Genomic DNA, 23,266 nt, shown 5'->3' with positions numbered 1-23,266 from the left:
CACTTATTTTCTTATATATTGGCTGTTCAAAAAAACAAATGCAATCAATTCTAGATTGGGTTCAGTGTAGCAAAACACATTTGTCAGATAAACCGTAAAAAAAAAAAAGAAAAAGTGAGGCATCCTGGCAGCCAGAATGCAAGCATTTTTAGAAAGAGATCAGCAGCCAGTGGCACATAGCCACATAGCTATGTTTTTCTTGGCAGGTTTTCTTTAAGCTTCTCAAACAGCAGGTGATGCCATCTTTTGTTCTCAGATTAATTTGTAGACATCTAGAATTTATTGCATGCCTGGAGATGTCCCTGTTACTCCCATAGGGGATGCAGCATGGAAAGAATGTTACCCTTGTATCATCAGAGAAATGAATATTTCCAGCTTGATGGACCTGTGGTGAAAACAGTTTCCTGTGACCAGTTTAATCATTCTTTATCATACGAGGCATGGTGTGTTACTGAACTAAAATATATTCAGGATTATAGGCAGCGTTTATAAGCATCGATGTGCAAACATGGTAATCCAGCACAGCCTAAATTCTGTGGCCCAGTTTCTCAAAGGACTTACGACGGTGTACCGCCACGTACGCCATTGAAAGTCCGAATGAGAGCCGTCGTATCTATGCGCCTGATTCTTAGAATCAGTTACGCATAAATTCGGCTTAGATACGAGCGGCGTAAGTCTCTTACGCCGTCGTAACTTAGTTGCATATTTCCGCTGGCCGCTAGGTGGCACTTCCGTAGATTTTCGCGTTGAATATGCAAATTAGCTGGATACGCCGATTCACGAACGTACGTGCGCCCGGCGTATCAAGATACGTTGTTTACGTAAGTTACCCCTCATAAAGCAGGGGTAAGTCATGTTAGGTATGGACGTACGAACAGCGTCGTATTTTACGTCGTTTGCGTAAGTCGTCCGTAAATGGGGCATTGACTATTTGCGGCATAATTTTGAGCATGCGCACTGGGATACGTTCACGGACGGCGCATGCGCCGTTCGTTAAAAGCGTCAATCACGTCGGGTCACTATTCATTACCATAAAACACGCCCACACCAGCCTACTTTGAATTACGCTGGCTTATGCCGGCACAGTTACACTACGCTGCCGTAACTTTGGGCGCAAGTTCTTTGTGAATACAGGACCTGCCTCACTAAGTTACGGCGGCGTAGTGTATCTGAGATACGCTACGCCCGCCTATAGATAGGCGCATCTACGAGAATCTGGGCCTGTGTTTTTTGTGCCATTTATCCTGTCATTAAAAAATTCTGTGGACACACCAAAAAGGAAATGTGTTCAACGTGTAAAAAAAATTCCTATCGTTCTAGCTAAGATGATCTAGAGATGGATGAAACTTTAATAAAGAGAAATGGCACTTTGTCAGTCTGCATGCTACGGTCACTAAAGGCTGCTTTTTCTTAGGCTTATGTGACACTTGTGATCATAGTTCAGAGGTCTTTCAGCAGTAGGAACACAAGTTTGGCGAGTGTCTTAAGGGGAACCTGCAATCATGGAAATTTGAGAGCTGTCTAATATGCTTTAAGGTGCCTTCTATTGGGCTGCCATCTCAGCGCCCAGTCAGTCACTAACCTGAAAACAGAATGAATTTGCGTTCAGACCTCACGGCTTCCATAACTTCTTCTGGGTCACTGACTTCCCAGGTAAGGAAGACAGGATCAGGAGGATGGCTCTAGAACCTGCATTTGTGAAAAGTCAGCAATGGAAGCCCACATATTTCTTCCCTGACAGGTTCCTTTTAAATAAACCCAATTTTGTACATCTTTTCTCTGTGTGTATTGCTAGCTTTCTCCCTATGGATGTAAGAGAGAACATTACCAGACCCTGTCTTTCTGGTTGGATAAGGGACAGTCTATTGTGTGTAGGCCCTATCAAAAGATGGAAGATATCACTGCCCATGCTTTCTTATGGGAAGAGTCACGACATTAAGTGGCTAATGCTGTTTCCTGTTACCTCTCCATAGACGCAAACATGCAGGTTCACCCAGCACAAATGATATTTATTCAGCTGGATTTTGTATGATCCATCTAATGAATTGGGCCGATGTCACAAACATGCAGCACAAAAGATCATTCATCTGCCAGGTTTTGTATGATCCATCTGAATTATTAGGCCTAGGTGGCAACTCGGCAGCATGGACACTGATCTGGTCCTGCAGAGTCGCTCCCCTCTGCCCTTACCAGCAAGGTGCTGCTTTGTCTTTGCTCTGTAGTCTTTTGGCCAACAGAGGAGCGGCATGGTAGGAGCAGGTGAGTGATCTATTTGGCGATCCTGTTACTGCTGATTTGCTACCAGTGACAGGTTTACTAGTGTGACCTGGCACTTTAAAGCGTTTGTTACCCTAAAAAAAAAAATCGATACTGTTCCCTTAAAGCATGAATAACAGCACAATGCTTATGCTGTGTAATTTGTCCCTTTGTATCATATAAAATATCTGTCTGATCCTGCCTGGTTCTGCCCTCCCCCTTGTAAACTGGCCATGGTTTATCATGGCTGCTGAGCCCTGACACTGTGGTCAGTTCACGTGCCTCCGTCATCCGCAGCTCTCCTTTTTCCTCCTGTCCCCCCTCCCTTTCTGCCTTTTCTGCTGTGTCGCCCCTCCCCCCCTTTACAAATGACTGTGACATTTTCAGGCACTTACCTGTCTTACTTAATGCTAAGTGCCCTGTGCATGTGTTTTATTACAAAAATGCCGTTCTATACTATATTTCAGAGTGGCGCTCACGTGACTGGCCACCATCTCTCCTCCTCCCGGTGGTCCTCAGTGGGGGATTCTCAGTCCCATCTCCTGTAGCTGTCAGATTGGGAGAGAAAGCAGCGGGCGGTCACGTGAGCTCCAATCGGCGGTAGGATATAAGGTATAGAACAGCATTTTTTAAATAAAACCCATCCATAGGGCACTTGGCATTATGCACAACAGGTGAGTGCCTAAAAATAACCAAGTGGGGTTACAACCACTTTAAGTTAATGGTAGCTTTAGATTCTGGCTTAGAACCAGTAGCATATTGTTGTACAGTTTATCTGTAAGCCTGCTCTAGTCCTCCTCTTTACTCCCCCAGCATGAATCGATCAATCACAGGAAGATCTCATGAAAACACCCTTTTAATGTAATGTATTAGATTTAGGACAAAGACTGAGTATATGTCAAGCTGTGTGTGTTTTATCTTTTATAATTGAGCATGAGCAGAGAAAAAAAAATAATAAAAAAGGAAATTAAAGCTCAGAGATTAAAAAAAGACTACAAGAATATACTTGGAAGACATATTTCAGAGCTCTAATTAAAAGTACCAGGTTGAAAAGCAACATTATTCTGCCCTTCTTAATTTAGCTCCATGACATTGACTCATGAAAACATGTCAGGACCTTTATAAACATGTCAGCCAAGATGTTTTCAGAACTATTTGCTCTCCTGAAACCTGTATTGTGCCATTAAAAAGTATGCTTCATTTGTCTTGATTCCATTTAATCTTAAAGAATACCCAAAGGCCTTGTTTCAGACGCCGGCAACACACAAAAAAAATTGCAATCTTGTAGTAACCTTGTCTGCACAGTGTCTAGTTAGTACCAATCCCGCCTGACCTCAGACACGCGCTATTGTTAAGGGTATAATACATTTACATATTTTGCAATAAAACATCAGTCATTTGCATTACAGTGTCAAAATTTATTTGATTCTTCCACCTAAAAAAAAAAAAAAATGACTCATTTTCCTTTCTTGTAGTTAAAAAAAAAAACAACTACTCTAAGCTTGTTTGAGAATAATCAAAAATTGGCCATTTAGCTTGAAGTCATTTTCTTTTCAAAAGGCAAATGTTATTTAATCTTTCAGCTGTTCATTGTGCCATCATAAATACTTTCTTTTCAGCACAGTTGTGGGGACTGAAATGAGCCCACTAATTGCCTCCCATTTCGACTGACATGTGGTGGTTTAGTGGAAAGAAAACGCAGCGGGGAGAAGGAAATAGGAGCCTGAGAAAATGGGAGCTAATTATTTTCACTGCCTCATGTCAGGCTCTGTGTCAGCCTTGTTTTTACAAACTGGAAGGTTTAGCACTAAATAAAACAAACTGGCGTCATGTTTTCATATACTGGCAGTGTCATGGAACCAGCTGCACATCTCAAAGACAATGTGATGCCGGCGTTCGTATGGACACCATCTGACAGACACTGTGAGCCACTGCTAATGAGGATATCACAGTGGTGCCAAGTGAAAGGTGCTGAATAATTTATGATTTTTACATCAGTGCCGCAGTAGTCCTTTACATCATTATGAGACATTGTTTTCCTGAAGAGATTAAAACATCCTTTAGACCCAGACCCTGGAACCTACATGTGCTAAGAGAGGACTATTAATGGAATTTTTGGGAGAGACATCTTTGCATGGTGGGTTTCATTTTTTTTCTGTCTCATGAGACGATGCTGCGGAGGGTCATGACATGCCAGCTATGAAAGAAGAGGAGCAAATTATCCTCACTTGTATTATGGAGCTTTTTAAATCCGAAAAGGATAAAGTGAAACAGGGTTTAACATAATGATAAATAACCCAGGTGCCGTAACTGTTATGACTCGGAAAACAGCAGGTCTCAGCAGCTGAGCTTGATAATAGCAAAGAATTTACAACAGGCAGCGGAAGCTTACATCATTAACATGAAACTACTTTTATTAATAGCGGGGGGAAATTTAGGATTTTTTTTTTTTTTTTAAGATTTATGTTTTCATCTCAAAAAATGTCGGTTACTTCAGAGAGTTCTTTCTGCTGGTTTACAAAAGCTGAATTGGTTATCTAATATGGGTGGAAAAAAGGTTGCCGCAGCTGTTGGCCTTAATGTTTGGGACAGTACTGTAAATAGATAGGGTTGTTTAGCACTGCCTATAGATCTCCGGAGAAAATTGTACCTGGTGGGATGTGGCGGCTTTGTTACCAAGGTTCAGCAATGTGTTGAGTCATGTTAACCATTCAGATTACACTTTCAAATAAAACGACTTTTTATGTCCTGCTGCACGTTGCATGTGGTCCTTTTAGTTGTTAAAAAAGCCTGATGGTTTTGTTGTACCTTGTGTAAACCATAAGATACTGCCCAGCTTGGCAATACATTAGGAAAGAAATGCTGTACAGCACATATGTCAAACACAAGGCCTGCAGGCCAAATGCGCCCCTCCAAGCCTTGTCATGGGGCCTTCACACCAGGTTTGGAGCTGCATTGTGTTGGAACTCTAGTCCATCATCTCTGGCACTCACCTGTTACTCCAGTTCCCCACTAAGGCCCTGTACAGACGAGCGGACATGTCCGCTCGGAGAATTCTGTCTGATGGTCCGTCGGACCAGTTTCAGCAGACATGTTCGGTCGTGTGTACGGAGCCTTAGCCTTCTGTGTAAGGCCCTGTACAGACGAGCGGACAGTCCGCTCGTCTGTACAGGGCCTTACACAGAAGGCTAAGGCTCCGTACACACGACCGAACATGTCTGCTGAAACTGGTCCGACGGACCATCAGACAGAATTCTCCGAGCGGACATGTCCGCTGAAAACGGTCCGCCGGACCGTTTTCAGCGGACATATCCGCTCGGAGATTTCTGTCTGATGGTTGTACACACCATCAAACAGAAATCCCCTCGGACAGGATACGTGGTGACGTGCCGCGACGATGACGCGGCGACGTGCGCGGCCCTGGAAGGTCAATGCTTCCACGCATGCGTCGAATCACTTCGACGCATGCGAGGGCTTTGGGCCGAGCGGACATGTCCGGTGAGTCTGTACAGACGACCGAACATGTCCGACGGACAGGCTTCCAGCGGAAATGTTTCTTAGCATGCTAAGAAACATTTGTCCGCTGGAAACTGTCCGATCCGCCGGACAATTGTCCGGTCGTCCGTACACACGACCGAACAAGTCTGCTGAAACTGGTCCGTCGGACCAGTTTCAGCAGACATGTTCGGTCGTGTGTACGGGGCCTTAAGGGCCAGTTTTGCTCTCAGGAACTAACAAATCCTTGCAAGCACTCATGGCAGGGCATGGCTGGGACAGATCTCCAGAATCTGAGAGGGAGAATGATCTCCCTGCAAGGCAAGGCAGAGTGGCCTACATAGGAAGGTACAAGAGCTGGGTCAAGAAGGAGAGAGCGATATGAAAAAGCTTTGGGAGAGGGGGGGTTGGGGGTTCCACACTGTGCATAGTGCACCCCCAAACCCTGCACTTTGTATCCAACACACCCCTAAACTCTGCACTCTGTACATAACACACTCCTGAACTCTGTACACTGTACATAGCACACCCATAAACCATGCACTCTATACATAACGCACCCCTGAACCCTGCACTCTGTACGTAGCACACCCTAGATACAACTGGCCCTTTGAGGGCAACCATACTGCTAATGCTGCCCACAATGAAACTTAGTTTGACACCCCTGCTGTACAGTATTACAAAAAAAACAAGAAGTATGCTGTGACTATATATTTCCTTTAACACATTGTACTACAATACCTATATGTGAACATAGCCTAATACTGCACAGCACAAAACAAATAGAAGCTACCCCAAGCTACAACTGGCCTTTGCAGCAATGAGCACACGGGAGGGCAACACATGTCAAAAAACAACAAACGAAAATGCCAAGCTCACTTACCAGCCAGCCTGCAACAAATCAAATTGGCCCTGTCTAACAGTTCATGTTAAAAACAAGGGGTTTAATTTGCACACATTTGCAAAAATATGCATAAGCTGCAGCGGCCACGTCAATTGCACCCCACTGTACTGCAGTCCTAACGCTATAATTTTGAGAGTCTTTCATATTTTTTTTATAGTGAACTGTTAGACAGGGGCAATTCAGGTTGTTGCAGGCTGACTGGTAAGTGAGTGTTTTTGTAGTTTTACTTTTGATTATCCAGTCTGAGGAGGGCTGTTAATGCTTATCTGAAATCATTGTACCAGATATGGTTAGAGAAAAATCTCCAATCGCAACACAGAAAGAAATATAAACGCTGGTTTATAGACATCATTTATTGTTCCAGAGGACCATGGTGTGGCAAATATACCTGCGCCGAGATCCCAGGTGTTTTGATCAGCGGTGGCTGCTTAGCCATACAACTGAATGACAGACTGAAAAAAGCTGGTGCTATAAACATGTATCCGCACATCCAGGGGTTACAGTTAGGAACAGATGTTCTCACCTTGGCACAGATAGATTGCATCCAGGGGCAGACATCTGTCCCGAACTTCAGGTAACTGCTGAATGTGTGAATACATTTGGACAGCCCCGGTTCTTTTCAGCCTGTCATTCAGTTGAGCAGCAGCCACTGGATCCCCACCGCTGGTATACTTGCCACGCTGTGGGCATCTAGGATATGTGAACAGCGACAGTCGGTCCATAAGGGGCACAGGGGTGCCACCCCCCTAATCTCCATCCACCTCCTACTCACCATGCGGGGCGCCCGGACTAATAGGATTCTATGTTTTTTTTTTTTTTAGGCACATGATTAGAGCCAGCGGCTCTAATCGGCTTCAAAAAGGTTGGGCTCTGGGTGCAGAGCACTGCGCCCCAAACCCACCCTCTTGTGACATTAGTACATCAATATTTGCTGTTCTCTTCCGGCTTCTCCTCCTGTCCAACCAGGACAGGAGGCGGATCTTAAGACCAAATTAGCCAGGAGGAGAAGCCGGGACCTGGATGGGGTAAGTGCAGACATGGCGGGGTGGTTTCTTTGCACCCCCCCCATAAAATGGAACACCAGCTGCCACTGTATGTGACTGTGGTCTTAAAAGGTTAGGGAAAGCTAGAAACCCCAACAGCTTGTTGCTCTAGACTTTCCATTACTTCCTGCCTAGTAAAGCTAGTGTTATTGTGACGGTAAAGACTCGTGTCGACAAGCGTTCAGTTACACTGTAGATTTAAACGCTGCGCTGCTCGAATGTAAATGTGTTTGAATGCAAACTGCAGTGTTTTACAAGAAAAGGATTAATTTGACCTGCTTTTCCGGCAATTCTCATACACCCTAATAAGACGTGCTACTTCCAGAGAAACCCAATGCAAAGCAAGTCAAATACAGCCTCTGAACTGTCGTTGTCATGTGCCCATATACACAAGCGCTAAATGAGGGGAAATGTCTTTATTCTCAGATAGAAAAAAAGTCCATCAGCAGTTCTAGAGCCTCGTACACACGATAGGTTAAACCGATGAAAACGGTCTGAAGGACCGTTTTCATCAGTCCAAACCGATCTTGTGTAGGCCCCATAGGTTATTTAACCTTAGGTTAAAAAAATGGCAACTTGCTTTAAAATTTAACCGATGGACACCTAACCGATAGGTCAAAACTGATCGTTAGTATGCAAAACCATCAGTTAAAAACCTGCGCATGCTCAGAATCAATTCGACGCATGCTTGGAAGCATTGAACTTCGTTTTTTTCAGCACGTCATTGTGTTTTACGTCACCGCGTTCTGACACGATCGGTTATTTAACCACTTAACAACCGCCCTATAGACGAAATACGTCTACAAGGCGGTTGCTTAATTCTAGGAGGGCGTCCTCCGGACCCGGCTGATCACGGATCACGGTAAATCGCCGCTGATAGCGGCGGTTTACCACGTGATCGCTCCGTCCAATGACGGAGCGATCACTAGTAAACAAACCGGCGTCATGTGATGACGCCGGTTCCTCCCTCTCCTCTCTGTACCGAACGGTACAGTGTGAGAGAGGAGAGGGGAGAGAGCGGAAGCAGCAGCAGCTGCTGCTGCTGCTGCGGGCTGGATCTGTGACACATGCAGTCACAGATCCATCCCTCCCTCCCTGTGCAATACTCTGCAATATTACCCCCATACTCTGCAGTGCCCCCATACTCTGCAATGCCCCCATACTCTGCAATGCCCTCATACTATGCAATACCCCCATACTATGCAATACCCCCATACTATGCAATACCCCCATACTCTGCAATGCCCCCACACTCTGCAATGCCCCCATACTCTGCAATACCCCAAAATACTCTGCAATGCCCCCATACTCTGCAATACCCCGCAATGCCCCGCAATACTCCGCAATGCCCCGCAATACTCCACAATACCCCACAATACTCCGCAATACTCCGCAATACCCCGCAATACCCCGCAATACTCCGCAATACCCCGCAATACCCCACAATACTCCGCAATACCCTGCAATACCCCACAATACTCCGCAATACCCCACAATACTCCGCAATACCCCACAATACCCTGCAACGTCGTCTATGGGGATTTTTAAGTAGCAAAGTTTGGCGCCATTCCACGAGCGTGTGCAATTTTGAAGGGTGACATGTTGGGTATCTATTTACTCGGCGTAACTTCATCTTTCACATTATGCAAAGGAATGAAGAAAAAATACTAAATTTGCCAAATTTTATAACAGAAACAAAGAAAAATTATTTTTTTTTACAGAATTTTCAGTCTTTTTTCTCTTATAGCGCAAAAAATAAAAAACCCAACAGTGATTAAATACCACCAAAAGAAAGCTCTATTTGTGTGAAAAAAAGGACGAAAATTTCATTTGGGTACAGTGTTGTATGACTGAGTAATTGTCATTCAAATTGTGAGAGCACTGAAAGCTGAAAATTGGTCTGGTTATTAAGTGGGTTTACGTGCCCAGTGGTCAAGTGGTTAACCTATGGTGTGTGTACGCACGACGGACCATCAGTCAGCTTCATAGGTTAACCTAGGACAACTGTCCTTCAGACCGTTTTCATCGGATGGACTGATCGTGTGTACGAGGCTTAACCGTTCCCTATTCTATCCAAAGCTAAAAATCAAAGTTTGGGCTGGACTACCACTTCCAGACTTTGAGGCTTCTTTCAGATTTGCAGTACTGCTTGCTGCTCTCTTAGAAGCGTTCCATGCCAATATTATATTGTCGGACCATGCTGCAACTGCAGACTTGGCATTCAGCTTGCGGTTTTCAGTGCGGCCCCATTGAACTCAGTGGGTCAGTTTGACAGGTGGTTCTGCCCGTCTAACGCTGCACCCAGAGTTAGGAATGCCACAAAACAAAGCATTGCAGCCAAGGCTTGTGTACAGCCCTGTCCATGTGTATTGTTACAATCAGGGTGGGCAGATTACTGCCCCCCACTGCCTGTCTGAAAAAGCCCTAATTTTGCATTTGTAGGTCAGATTCATTAATTCAGCAAATAGTCATTTTAATTCAGGAAAAACTAAAAATTTACCATAAAATGCTTCACGTCTTCATTTTAAACTACAGACTGATAATCAGATGTCAAACAAAACCTACTTCACATTTCACTGGATGTAATTTTCACATGACAGAGTCATTCAGCATTGTGAAAATCATTATTCATAGCACATTGTGCATTTTTATGCTAGATTAATCCATCACATCTTTAAGCTTCTATAGCTCAGATGCTTGAAATTAATTGTTGATCAATGCTTTGCATGCCTCACAGGCAAATAGGGAAATCTGCTGACCCATGACCATATATTGACTTACTATTTGTTAACTACGAAAATAATGAAATGTTCTTCTTCCACGCGTATTGTTTTCATTTAGTTTTACCCAGTTGTTTTTGACGCCAAATTAAATTTTTCGTCATTTTTGTAATGAAAGCAGTAGGAAAGGTTGTGTACTTTTTCCGTAATGTGTTTACAATCATTGCACACTTTACTACAGAACGATCCATTACATTATACTATAGGATATAATACAATTGTTTATAGAGTGTCTTGTTACAGGAGTACAATAATGGCTTCCTATCACTTATTGAGAATAAACCATAGTTTACCCCAGGAGAATTGTATTGTAAACAGCATCGGATTTTTAGGGCTTTGATCATCTCAGTCCCAGTCCAACAAAAGCCATTAAGGGCAATCTATTTGAAAATAAGTGAGCCCCATGAGTCGCTTCTTGGTAAATCTCTAGGGCCCGCCAACAGCACACTCCTGGAATCATATTTATCCATTTGTGAACCCAATGAGAGCCATTGAGGCCTAATGGCTTTGAAACTTAGTGATTGTAAAGTCTCAGGGTTTTTTTTCTTTTAAAATAACAAACATGATGTCATACTTACCTGCTCTGTGCAAGCAGCTTGCTATGGGGGCACCCAAGCTGAGACACAGCCCTGTGTGTCTATTCAGACACAGAGCCTCCTCTCTCTCCTGATTGGCAAACTGACTTTGATTGACAGCAGCAGGAGCCAATGGCACTACTGCTGTGTCTCAACCAATCAGGAGGAAAGTTCTGGATGGCCAAGGAACTCTGGGACATCGCTGGAGGAAGATGGGGTTCAGGTAAGTATTATAGAGCTTTCTTTTGGCGGTATTTTATCACCTCTGTGGTTTTAATTTTTTATGCAATAAACAAAAAAAGAGCGCCAATTTTGAAAAAAAACACAATATTTTAAACTTTTTTGCTGTAATAAATATCCCAATTTAAAAAAAAAAAATCCTCAGTTTAGGCCAATATGTATTCTTCTACATATTTTTGATTAAAAAAATCGCAATAAGCGTATATTGATGTTATAGCGCCTACAAAATGGGTTATTGATTTGCATGATATATTTTTTTTTTAACTAGTGATTGCGGTGGACAGATCGGACACTTTTGACACTATTTTGGGACCACTGACATTTATACAGTGCTGTATATAGCAATTGATTACTGTATAAATGTCACTTACAGGGAAGGAGTTAACACTAGGGGGCAATCAAGGGGTTAAATGTGTTACCTAGGAAGTGATTCTAACTGTGGGGGGATGGGACTGACTAGGGGAGGAGACCAATCGGTGTTCCTATATACTAGGAACACACAATCTGTCTCCTCTCCCCTGACAGGACGTGGTTTGTGCAAAATGTATAGCGTTTACAAAATAGGGGATAGTTTTATTGCATTTTTATTAATTATTTTTTTTACTACGAATGGCGGCGATCAGCGATTTTTCTGTGACTGCGACATTATGGCGAACACTTCGGACAATTTTGACACATTTTTGGGACCATTTTCACAGCAAAAAATGCATTTAAAATGCATTGTTTATTGTGGAAATGACAGTTGCAGTTTGGGAGTTAACCACAGGGGGCACTGAAGGAGTTATGTTTCACCTAGTGTGTGTTTACAACTGTAGGGGGGTGTGGCTGTAGGAGTGATGTCATCGATTGTGTCTGCCTATAAAGGTGATGACACGATCGATGCAGCCGCCACAGTGAAGCACGGGGAAGCCGTGTTTACACGCGGCTCTCCCCGTTCTTCAGCTCCGGGGACCGATCGCGGTTTCCCAGCGGCGATCGGGTCCCGGAGCTTCGGACCGCGCCGCGGGCGCGCGCCCGCGACTCACGGCTGGGTAGATGTACAGGACGTACCAGTACGTACATCTGCCCAGCCGTGCCATTCTGCTAAAGTATATTTGCAGGAGGCGGTCCTTAAGTGGTTAAAGGAACCTATTTAGAAAATAAAAAACAAACCTTTACAACCCCTTTAACCACTTAAGCTCCGGACCATTATGCAGCTTAAAGACCAGGCCACTTTTTGCAATTCGGCACTGTGTCGCTTTAACTGACAATTGCGCGATCGTGCGACGTGGCTCCCAAACAAAATTGGCGTCTTTTTTTCCCATAAATAAAGTTTTCTTTTGGTGGTATATAAATGTATTGCCTAATGTGTGATTCTAACTGTAGGGGGAGGGGACTCACAAGGGGAGGAGATCAATGTGTGTTCCTCTGTACTGGGACACACATCGGTCTCCTCACCTGACAGGACCGTGGATCTGTGTGTTTACACACACGGATCCACAATCCTGCCGTGATTGCGGGCAATCGCGGGTGCCCGGCCAACATCGCATCCGCTGGGCGTGCGCTTCCCCCAGACGGCCGGGAAGCCCAGGACGTCATATGACGTCCACCCAGGATAGGAGATCCCATCTGTGGACGTCATATGACAATGGGGGGTAGGGAAGTGGTTAACAATACCTCCACATACACTTAGGATTTCAAATTCAGTGTTGTTTTTTTTAACATATCATTGGTCATGTTCATGGTAAAGACACCTGTACTACCATATGATCTGAATGTAAAATATTTATCATTAAAGTAGAACTATAGGCAAATATTTTTTTTCATTTTGGATAGAGTAAGGGAGGGTTATAAACGATGTAAGGTTTATTTTTGTCATCTCTGTCCCATTGGGGAGATTTAGCTTCACTTCCTGTCCCATAGCCAAACAGCAAGTGACAGGAAATCGCTGCTAATTGCGGGAAACTCTTGGAGACCCCCAGGTCACCAGAACTAGTGTCCCCATTGGAAGATTTCCCCTGTATTATTTTTCTGGGAACAACCCAAAATGTGGAATTTTCATTTACTTTTTCGTTCACTTTCAATGATAACGGTAAATAGGACAAATAGAGAGGAGGAATCTCTGTAACGGGGCACCGACAGCAATAAAAATGAATAGGTGTTCTAATCCATCTTAAAGCTGTTTTCATAAGTTCACACCAGCCTAAACATGCTATCAGACAGAGATCCCAGAATTGTCAGACTACCAGTCTGGGCCTGCTTTTGTTGGTGTGAGCTTTTTAGGCTCCATTGTCAGTGTTGTTTAGACCGAACATTCTGTATCTAAAGAAATTAAAGTTCTGGACTTACCCCAAATCATTACTGTTATATGTTTATTGAATAATATTTCTTGAACACCTAGTATCACGCTTATAAACTGGTGAATGATCAGTTTGCTGCTTTTCTGCCATCCGGAGATGTTGCCACATATCTAAAAGATGTGATCCTGGATCAACTTGATTGCCACCATGAAAGAGCTAATTCACTTTAGCCAAGATAACATGGCCCACTTTTTTCAAACCTGGGCCTGGTGGTTTCTCTATAAATCTACTACTGCATACCAAATTATAATGTGCCCCCCTATTCTTTAGCTTCTCAAAACCTGACTAATCTTCAAAAACTGTTTGGCAATGTCCAACATATACCTGTCACAATACTTTTTGGTTTACAGCCAATAAATCAGGAGACTGACACTTTGTCCTCATGAAAACATGTCTGGGTAAAGTTGGTCCCCCACCCTGCTGAAGCCTCCACCATAACCCCTATTCCCACCCAGACCCCTCAGCCCTTTCCATCGTCTCTTCTAATCTTCCAAAACAACACATCCTTAACACCCCATAAAGCCACCTACACTACCAGAAATCCCTGATAGCTCCTTCCCCTTCCTCTTCTTTTGCACCCTATCCTGTAGTCCACCCCTCCAGGTCACACTCTCCTACCTGTGTAAATACCCATACTCACCATAGCAAACCTATGCTATCCAGCTTATTCCACACCTGTCCGGTAGACCAGCCTCTAATGGGAATCTTGGGGATGTGGAATTTATTGTGCCCTGCTCTCTTGCCACCCAGTACAGACGTGCTCCTCCAATAAGGTCTAACTCAGACTGTTCATTATACCTCTGGGATGAAAAAATAATCTTGTCTATTCTTCTAAGCACATACGTTTATTGTTATTATCTTTTCTGAACATTGCAACTTAATTTGAGTCTTGTTAAATACTTGAGGTGATTGTAGCCGTATTAATGCAATTGTGACAGAGAAAATTGTCTTGTTAAAAACATTTTTCAATAAAAAATATCTTAAGAAAAAAAATATGGTTACCATAAAGCATGTAACAATATAAGTGTGACAGCGCTGTAAAAGTGAAATATACAGAAAGTGATAAAACACTGATAATGCAATATTAAAAAAGTCCAGAGACATAAAACAAATAAATTCACGTTGTGCACAAAACTGATGTGTAAGGATGAGCTCTGGCGTGTTCGCATAGCCCAAGGGCAGAGCTCGCCAGGAAGGCAGCACTGCGCTGCGCTAATTACAGGCAGTGAGACATTGTCCTGATACTCAGCTGCAGAGATCGGGAAATGTCTCGCTGACTGTGATAGCGCAGCTCAGCGCCAACTTCCTGGCGGGCTCTGCACGTGAGCTGTGCACACCCCGGAGCTCATCCTTACTGATGTGATGAGACTTCAGACAACCTCCATGGACAAAGTGCTCCCACCACCTTGTGAAATGCTCGCTCACCTCCTTTACACAACCCAGCAAGGGGTCAAACACGCCTTGCACCCTGTGCAAAAATTCCCTCCAAGGGATCATCCGAGAATCTTGGTGGCTCAAAGGATAAAGGGTAATCTATAGCTGGTGTGTACTCCTTCCAATGTGCTGCTTCAAAATTATAATCTGCAATGACTCCTCTGCTGCCTGATCCTGCAGTGTCTTCTCTCTACGTCATAAAGCTTGTTCACCCAATTAAGACACATTTACTGCTATTCACTTAAGATCTGGATTGCTCAGTCTTTAATATGAATTCCATTCCTTCGTAACGTTTACCTTATTTATACACTATGTGGCCAAAATACTGCACCAAGTTGTCGAGCTCAGGTGTTTCCAGTGAAGGGTACTGTTAATGCTACAGCATGCATTTAGACAGTTGTGTCAGGTTCATAAAGACTTGCTCTGACGAGTTTGTTGAAAGATCTCAAGTGGCTTGGAATGTGAATTTCAAGCCAGATTTTCTCATCCAATACTTCACTAATGCTTTCGGCCTAAATGGGCTTAAAGCATTCCCAAAACAATTGAGGTTGTTATAACTGGAAAGCTTGAGCCAGTTCCATACTAATGGTTATGATTTTGGAATGGGGTGTCCAGCAAACACATATAGGTGTGATGGTCAGTAGAGATGAGCTCAGGTGTCCTCTAAACTCATCTCTATCCAAACTTCCACTTTGCGCTCTTTATAAGTCCAATCAGCAGTGGGCAGAGTCATTTCCCACTCTGCAGCATATGTAAACAAAGGGGTAGTCTTTATCTGTTAAAAAACAAAAACAAAGGGGTAGTGATGCTGGTGCCCTTATATGGACACATGGCCATATTTAGTCAATGTTATTGACTAAATAATTAAATGCAATTGACTAACTAAGGGCTCTGACATCGCTAGCATCCCAACAATTTTCTAACGCATGCTGTGGGTATGGTATTGACACAGCACACGGCTGATTGGACCTCAAAGGATCGTAAACTGGAAGTTTAGATAGAGTTGAGTTTGGAGGACATCCAAGTTCATCTCTAATAGTCAGGTGTCCACACATGTTTGGCCATATAGTGTACCATGGTCAATATTATATTTACTGGCTTATATTAAGTACCTGTTTTCATGTGGTGAGTCATTGATATTTTCACTGGTTCACCATTGGTTCCTAGAGAGAGCAGCTTCATTTTATATGGTACCATTGCCTAAGGGTACATTTGCTGCACATGTGACACAATACAAATGAGGATTATAGTCTAAAATCATAATTTGCATATGTTGTAAATTGCTGCTGATAACCAGGGGCACTTACTGTTATACCATCTGTGGGTAGCTCAGTAGCTAGGGCAGCTGCTGGGTAACATTTCACTTTCAATACACTATCTGTTTTTATGAATATGCCCCCTAAAGTTATTCCTGATCAGGTCATATCAGCATGTGGCCAGTTATAGCCAATTAATACAAAGAATCTTTTCTGTAACTGGTATAACACAATGGTACAATCCATTACAGGCGCTAAATGTAGTAAGCCTTGTGTCTTTCTGTTGCATTGTGTTGGCTCTATATATAGAAGGCTATTGAGAAATAAAAGATGCTATTTTCTTGTTTCTAAATTAAAATGGTCTCTCTTAATCTTAGGACTGCAAATGGAAAATGTACATTGAGTTAGATGGAGATGAAATTGCTATAACGTACATAAAGGACGTGACATTCAGCAGACGTCAGGCAGAATCCGAGGTGCTGAGGATGACTAAAGTAAGTGATGTTAAAAGCCAGCACATTATCCCCACTGAGCTTATAACACATTTTCTGTAATCCCATTTTCCATTCTTTTTTTTAACACAATATACTTAGCGTATTGTACAGTGTAACAATATGTTAAAATTCTAATTATTTTCATCTTTGAAAAAGGCATGAAAGTATCATAACTAAAAATGACTGGAGCCTCTGTGTGCTGTAAAAACTCTCACGCCTTGTTTCATTTGCATAGCTACAGTATGTCCCCGCTGTATAGGCTGCATTGCAGTACTGAATTGATAAAATTGTATACATATTAAAGAGGGAAATATATTTCCAATCATGAGTCATTACTCATTGGTGACTGACCTTAAAAAAAAAATGTAATGCATCTTTCCCAGTTTTCCATTCTTGCTGTACCATATTTTAATTATTATTTCAGTCTTTCTGTGACATATTGTGATGATAGCTGCCTAGCTTCCACTGTTTTTTGGAGTAGGCAGCCACTGCTTTTTTGTATAGACAGCTGGAGTCCACACAGCAGTTTTGCACTTTTAGGATAAAAGCAGCATAGGCAGCTTCTTGCAGACAAAAAAAAAAAAAGCAAAGTACAAAATAAATTCTTGCCTGTGGGGCACTTACACAGCATTTAAAGTCAAAACTCAGGCGAGCCATTAAATTCAAGTATTCTCTGTGCCTTGTTTTCTCCCCCTTTCCCCAGATAGTAAAGGTTAAATGCTTGTTTAGTCTGGGTGGGAGAGTAAAGGAATACTTACCTTATTCAGAGCTTATATTTAATGGCCTACCAGAGTTTAGCTTTAAAGGGGTTGTAAAGGTACAATTTGTTTTTCCTAAATAGCTTCCTTTACCTTAGTGCAGTCCTCCTTCACCTACCTCATCCTTCCATTTTGTTTTTAAATATCCTTATTTCTTCTGAGAAATCCTCACTTCCTGTTCTTCTGTCTGTAACTCCACACAGTAATGCGAGGCTTTCTCCCTGGTGTGGAGTGTTGTGCTCGACCCCTCCCTTGGACTACAGGAGAGTCAGGACGCCCACTAACACACAGCTCCTTTCTCTATCTGCAACGTAGAGAGCGTCCCGACTCTCCTGCAGTCTAAGGGAGGGGGCGAGCACGACACTCCACACCAGGGAGAAATCCTTGCATTACTGTGTGGAGTTACAGACAGAAGAACAGGAAGTGAGGATTTCTCAGAAGAAATAAGGACATTTAAAAGCAAAATGGAAGGATGAGGTAAGTGAAGGAGGACTGCACTAAGGTAAAGGAAGCTATTTAGGAAAAAAAATTGTACCTTTACAACCCCTTTAAGTCCCTGACTGTCCAGCTTTTTTCACTTACAAGGCTGCCAGGTCACTGTCTACTTAACTCCATCTTTCTCCCTCCTGGTCTCTTCCTCAAGTGTTGAAAGTTCCTTTGTGCAGGCAGCTACTTATATAAAAAAAAAAAAATAACCACAGCAGTGGAATAATGGGCCATAGCTGGACCAGCTTCTTTTCGTAATTTAGTCTGCTTTCCTAGTACTTCTTGGCCTCTTAACTTAAAGGAACACTAAAGGTACATGTTATACTTACCTCCACTGTGCAGATCGTTTTGCACAGAGTGACCCGGATCTGTGTCTTCTGGGGTCCCTCGGCAGCTGTCTCGGCTCCTCCTCGCAAAAGCTTTCCACGTTCATGCGAGCTCCCTTGCATTGTGGAAAGCTTTTGCGAGCGCGCTCCCGTGATACAGCAGCGGCCATAGCCGCCGACTGTATCACTCGGCCCCGCCCCCGGCGCGCCGCGTCATCCGCTGTGATTGACAGCAGCGCCAGCCAATGGCTGCGCTGCTATCAATCCGCCCAGCCTAGCCAATCAACGGCCAGGCTGGGAACCGAGCAAGATGACAAGCACACGCCCGGGACTTTCGAACGGTGAGGTAAGTAAAACGGGGGCTGGGGGGGGGGGGGCGGTGCTGTCAGATGTTTTTTTACCTTAATGCATAGGATGCATTAAGGTAAAAAAACTTTTACCTTTACAAACCCTTTAACAATTGCAAAGTCTCAGCCAATTAGAGAGGATATTGCTTTCATCCAGTCCTCGCAACTTGGTCCACTTGCCTCAAGAAAGAGGAATAGTGAGGGCTACGCAAGTCATTTTAATCTCTTCCTGCTGAGAAACTACATATTGATGGTCAACCCATTAGTAGCACATTTATTTCAGTGTTGCTTCAAATGATGTGTCTGCCAACAGGTGGACGAATCTCAAGGTGGAGATTACAATTACCCATAGTCTACTCTAATGGCCCATAGTCACGATCCGAAAATCGGACAAAAATACCGCTTTCACATCGATCGTACAATAATCGGATCGTTAATACCGAGCTTTTGAGAGACGATCACGACAGTTCATCTGATATTATCCGTACGGAAAAACACGAAAAATGTTCTCGTATGATATCAGATTGTACGACTTTAATTTAATCAGTACAGTTGTCGTCTGAAAATACAATAGAAATACACTACAACACATGACATCTCTTCCGATTTTTTATTCTGTCGTATGAGAATTTTCATAACTTTAGTAACCTCTCCATTTTCGATATGAGACTAGCATGCAAGAGAAAAACAGACTTGTGTACGGGGACAATCTCTGTGATCAACATCTAAGCAGGTACCAGAGACTTTATAGGTATTGATTTTAACATGGCTACACCCATGTAAGTAATTACAAACAGAAATAAGGTTTCCAAATATATTTAGACATACTGATTTGCATATTTACACCAGCCTGATGGTAAAAAAAAGTTTACAGTGTCACTTTTAGCTAGATAATTAAAACACATTTTACGTATGTGCTGACTATAATGATTATTTTCTTTACACCTAATTTGTTTGTTTTTTTGCCCTGCAGCCGCCATTTGTAATGGAGAAATGGATTGTTGGGATAGCTGAAGATGAGTCAGTGGAGTGCACTGTGACCTATGAGGTAATTTGTTTAGTATATACCATAAAGATACTGGGCTTGGGAACTGAGATGTGAAGTGCATGCATTGGGGCTGAACTAAGATGTGAAGTGCATGCATTGGGGCTGAACTAAGATGTGAAGTGCATGCATTGGGGCTGAACTGAGATGTGAAGTGCATGCATTGGGGCTGAACTGAGATGTGAAGTGCATGCATTGGGGCTGAACTGAGATGTGAAGTGCATGCATTGGGGCTGAACTGAGATGTGAAGTGCATGCATTGGGGCTGAACTGAGATGTGAAGTGCATGCATTGGGGCTGAACTGAGATGTGAAGTGCATGCATTGGGGCTGAACTGAGATGTGAAGTGCATGCATTGGGGCTGAACTGAGATGTGAAGTGCATGCATTGGGGCTGAACTGAGATGTGAAGTGCATGCATTGGGACTGAACTGAGATGTGAAGTGCATGGGGCTAAACTGAGAACCTAGTGATTGTAAATGCTAAATTTAAAAACCCAAACAAACAGGTTTAGAATTATCTGCTCTGTGTAATGTAATTATGTAATTGTGCAGCACGGCCCTGAACCTTCTCTTCTCGGGTCCACCGCCAGCCTTTCTGGCTCCTCCTCTCTGACGCTTCCTATAGAGGCACTTGTTCAGACTCACTCCCGAGCCTCACTGTCTGCATCTATAGACACAGATGACAAGGCTCACCCCTGCCCCCGCTCCCTCATCACTGCCTTTGATTGACAGCCAATGGCTTTCACTACCTTACCAAAGCCTGTGAGGCCAGGAAGTAAGGGGAGAGAGCTCCTGCAGACGGGCACAGCACTGGATTGAATGAGGGCTCAGGTAAATATAAGGAGGGGTGGTTGGGAAATTCTACTACCTAAACATTTTTTTTACCTTAATGCAAGGAATGTATTAACCCATTGATACCGGCCGCATGTGGGTGCTCAGCGTGTGGGCCTTAACGCTGAGTGTCTGCACATATGCAGCCCTGTTAAAACCACTTACCGTGCTGAGAGGGTGCTCTCTGCGTGCTCAAAAGCATGGTAAATGGCAGGTACCAGAAAGCTCCCGATGCATATTTGTGATCTGGAGCTTTCCGATCATGTGACCACTGTGACAGCCAATCACAGTAGTCATATGACTCCAATGCCCGCCTCAACCTCCTGTTTTTTAGGCTTTTAAAGGATTGAGAGGCAGTTGGCGTAAAGAGGTTAAGGTTACAAAATGTTTAGGCTTTATAATCGTGCATGCATTGGTGCTGATCTGAAGTCTGGAATGCAAGCATTGGTGCTGATCTGAAGTCTGGAATGCATGCATTGGTGCTGAACTGAGATCTGAAATGCATGCATTGCAACTGATCTGAAATGCATGTATTGGGGTGGATTTGAGGTCTGAAGTGCATGCTTTGGGGCCGTTCTGAGATCTGAAGTGCATACATTATAATTAATGAATTTAACTATCCATTAGCAGTACAAGTATGAGTGCAAGAACTAAAAACAAATGAAGACTACAGTGTGCTCACTGGTTGTCTAATGTTTGTGAATATGACATATAATGTGGGAAAGGTTGTGCAAATTGATATGATCACCAAGGTCTTTCAGTCTTATTTATCATGCAGTAACCTATAAAGTTGTTAGTTATATAATGTGAGTTTTACGCAGGATCTGCCTCTTGCATAATTAATGGTAATTCCCATCTGTAAGGCTTCGTACACACGACCGGATCTATCCGCTGGGATTGATCCGCGGATCAGTTCCAGCAGACAGATCCGGTCGTGTGTACGTCCGAGCGGACCTTTCCCGGCGGATAAAAATCTAGCCGACGGATTCCCAGCGGATAAAAATTTCTTAGCATGCTAAGAAATTTATCCGCTGGTATCCAGTCCAGCGGACTGATCCGGTCGTCTGTACAGACTCACCGGATCAGTCCGTCCACTCCCCTCCCTCGCATGCGTCGTAATGATTCGACGCATGCGTGGAAGTATTTACATTCCAGCGTCGCGCACGTCGCCGCGTCATCGTCGCGGCGACGGCGCGACACGTCACCGCGGATGTATTCCTCGCGGATGTATTCCGCGCGGATTTCGATCTGATGGTGTGTACAGCCATCAGATCCAAATCCGCTAGAGGATTTATCCGCTGGAAACGGTCCGGCGGACCGTTTCCAGCGGATATCCTCTCGTGTGTACAGGGGCCTAAAGGCTCCACTTTTTTGGTTCAAATCCATGTTATACAATTACTGCTGATGTACAAACCAGAAAATGCTATTACAGACAGCATATTGTATCGTATGTAGATCTATCTCTAGCCTGTACAGAGGTCCATGGATAATGCAGAGCTTAAATTGTGCGTGCTCAACCTGTGGCCCTCCAGCTGTTGCGGAACTACAAGTCCCATCATACCTGTGCCTTTGGCAGTCATGCTTCTACCTGTCAGCCTTGCAACACCTCATGGGACTTGTAATTCCGCAACAAATGGAGGGCAACAGGTTGAGCACCCATGATTTCAATTAATATGTTGTGTGCTTATACACAGCTTTTATAATACGAATAAATCATAATCTATTTGTTATAGAAAATTGCTCTGATCATACGTAAAATTATTATTTTTATATATGGAAGACTATATAGAAAGATAGTTTACTAATGGCAGTGGTGGGTGGGAGTGGTGCTACCCGCTACTTTTTGGCCACCTGATAATCTTTTGCGACCTTGTAGAACACATTGTACCCTCCCTGCTTCCTGTTAATTTAGCCAGGGCACTTGAGAAGCCAGTGGCCAAACCTTTAAGGCTTCAGAAGTTTGAAGCTTTCACAGGAATTTCAGGGTGCTCTATATGTAGGTATGGGAGGCAGGAAGGTGAGTTCATAGAGAATGGTAAGTAGGAGCGCTTCTCCTGGAAGTGCTATATACAATCAGGATCATCCAAGGTATAGCAAGCTGACAGGCACCCGAGCAGCACTTATAGAGGAGAACAGGCTCTGGATAGACAAAGATATGCAGAGATATGCGCTTCTCAGGCCCCGTACACACCATAGAATCCATCCGCAGATAAATCCCAGCAAATGGGTTTCAGCGGATAGATCCTATGGTGTGTACACGCCAGCGGATCTTTTTCCGCGGATATATCTCCCCTGGGATGGATTCCAGCAGATCGAATATTTGCTGACATGCACAACATATCCATCTGCTGGAGTCCATCCCAACGGATGGATCCGCTGGTCTGTACAGACTCACCGGATCCATCCGTCCGAAGGGATCCCCCGCATGCGTCGTAATGATTCAACGCATGCGTGGAATTCCTTATATGACAGCGTCGCGCACGTCGCCGCGTCATAATCGCGGCGACGGCGCGACACGTCATCGCCAGAGGATTTCGGCGCGGATTTCAATGCGATGGTGAGTACACTCCATCGCATTAAAATCTGCTGAAATCCTCGAGAGGATTTATCCGCGGAAACGGTCCGCTGGACCGTATCCGCGGATAAATTCTATCGT

General features: G+C 43.7%; 1 protein-coding gene across 3 annotated transcripts in view; it reads left to right on the top strand.

Annotated features, from left to right (window-relative positions):
• The window catches only part of MAP3K20 (mitogen-activated protein kinase kinase kinase 20), a 277,073-nt gene that overhangs the window by 243,730 nt on the left and 10,077 nt on the right, over positions 1 to 23,266 (top strand). For all 3 annotated transcript variants that reach the window (XM_040357733.1, XM_040357731.1, XM_040357732.1), the window contains 2 exons: positions 16,700 to 16,816; positions 19,707 to 19,781. In XM_040357733.1, the coding sequence (XP_040213667.1) occupies positions 16,700 to 16,816; positions 19,707 to 19,781 (192 nt within the window). The remainder of the gene's footprint in view (positions 1 to 16,699; positions 16,817 to 19,706; positions 19,782 to 23,266) is intronic.

This window comes from Rana temporaria, chromosome 6 (assembly GCF_905171775.1).
Source record: "Rana temporaria chromosome 6, aRanTem1.1, whole genome shotgun sequence".
Classification (NCBI taxonomy): domain Eukaryota; kingdom Metazoa; phylum Chordata; class Amphibia; order Anura; family Ranidae; genus Rana; species Rana temporaria.
The sequence above is the reverse complement of the archived record's forward strand: the minus strand, read 5'-3'. Positions and strand labels throughout refer to the sequence as shown.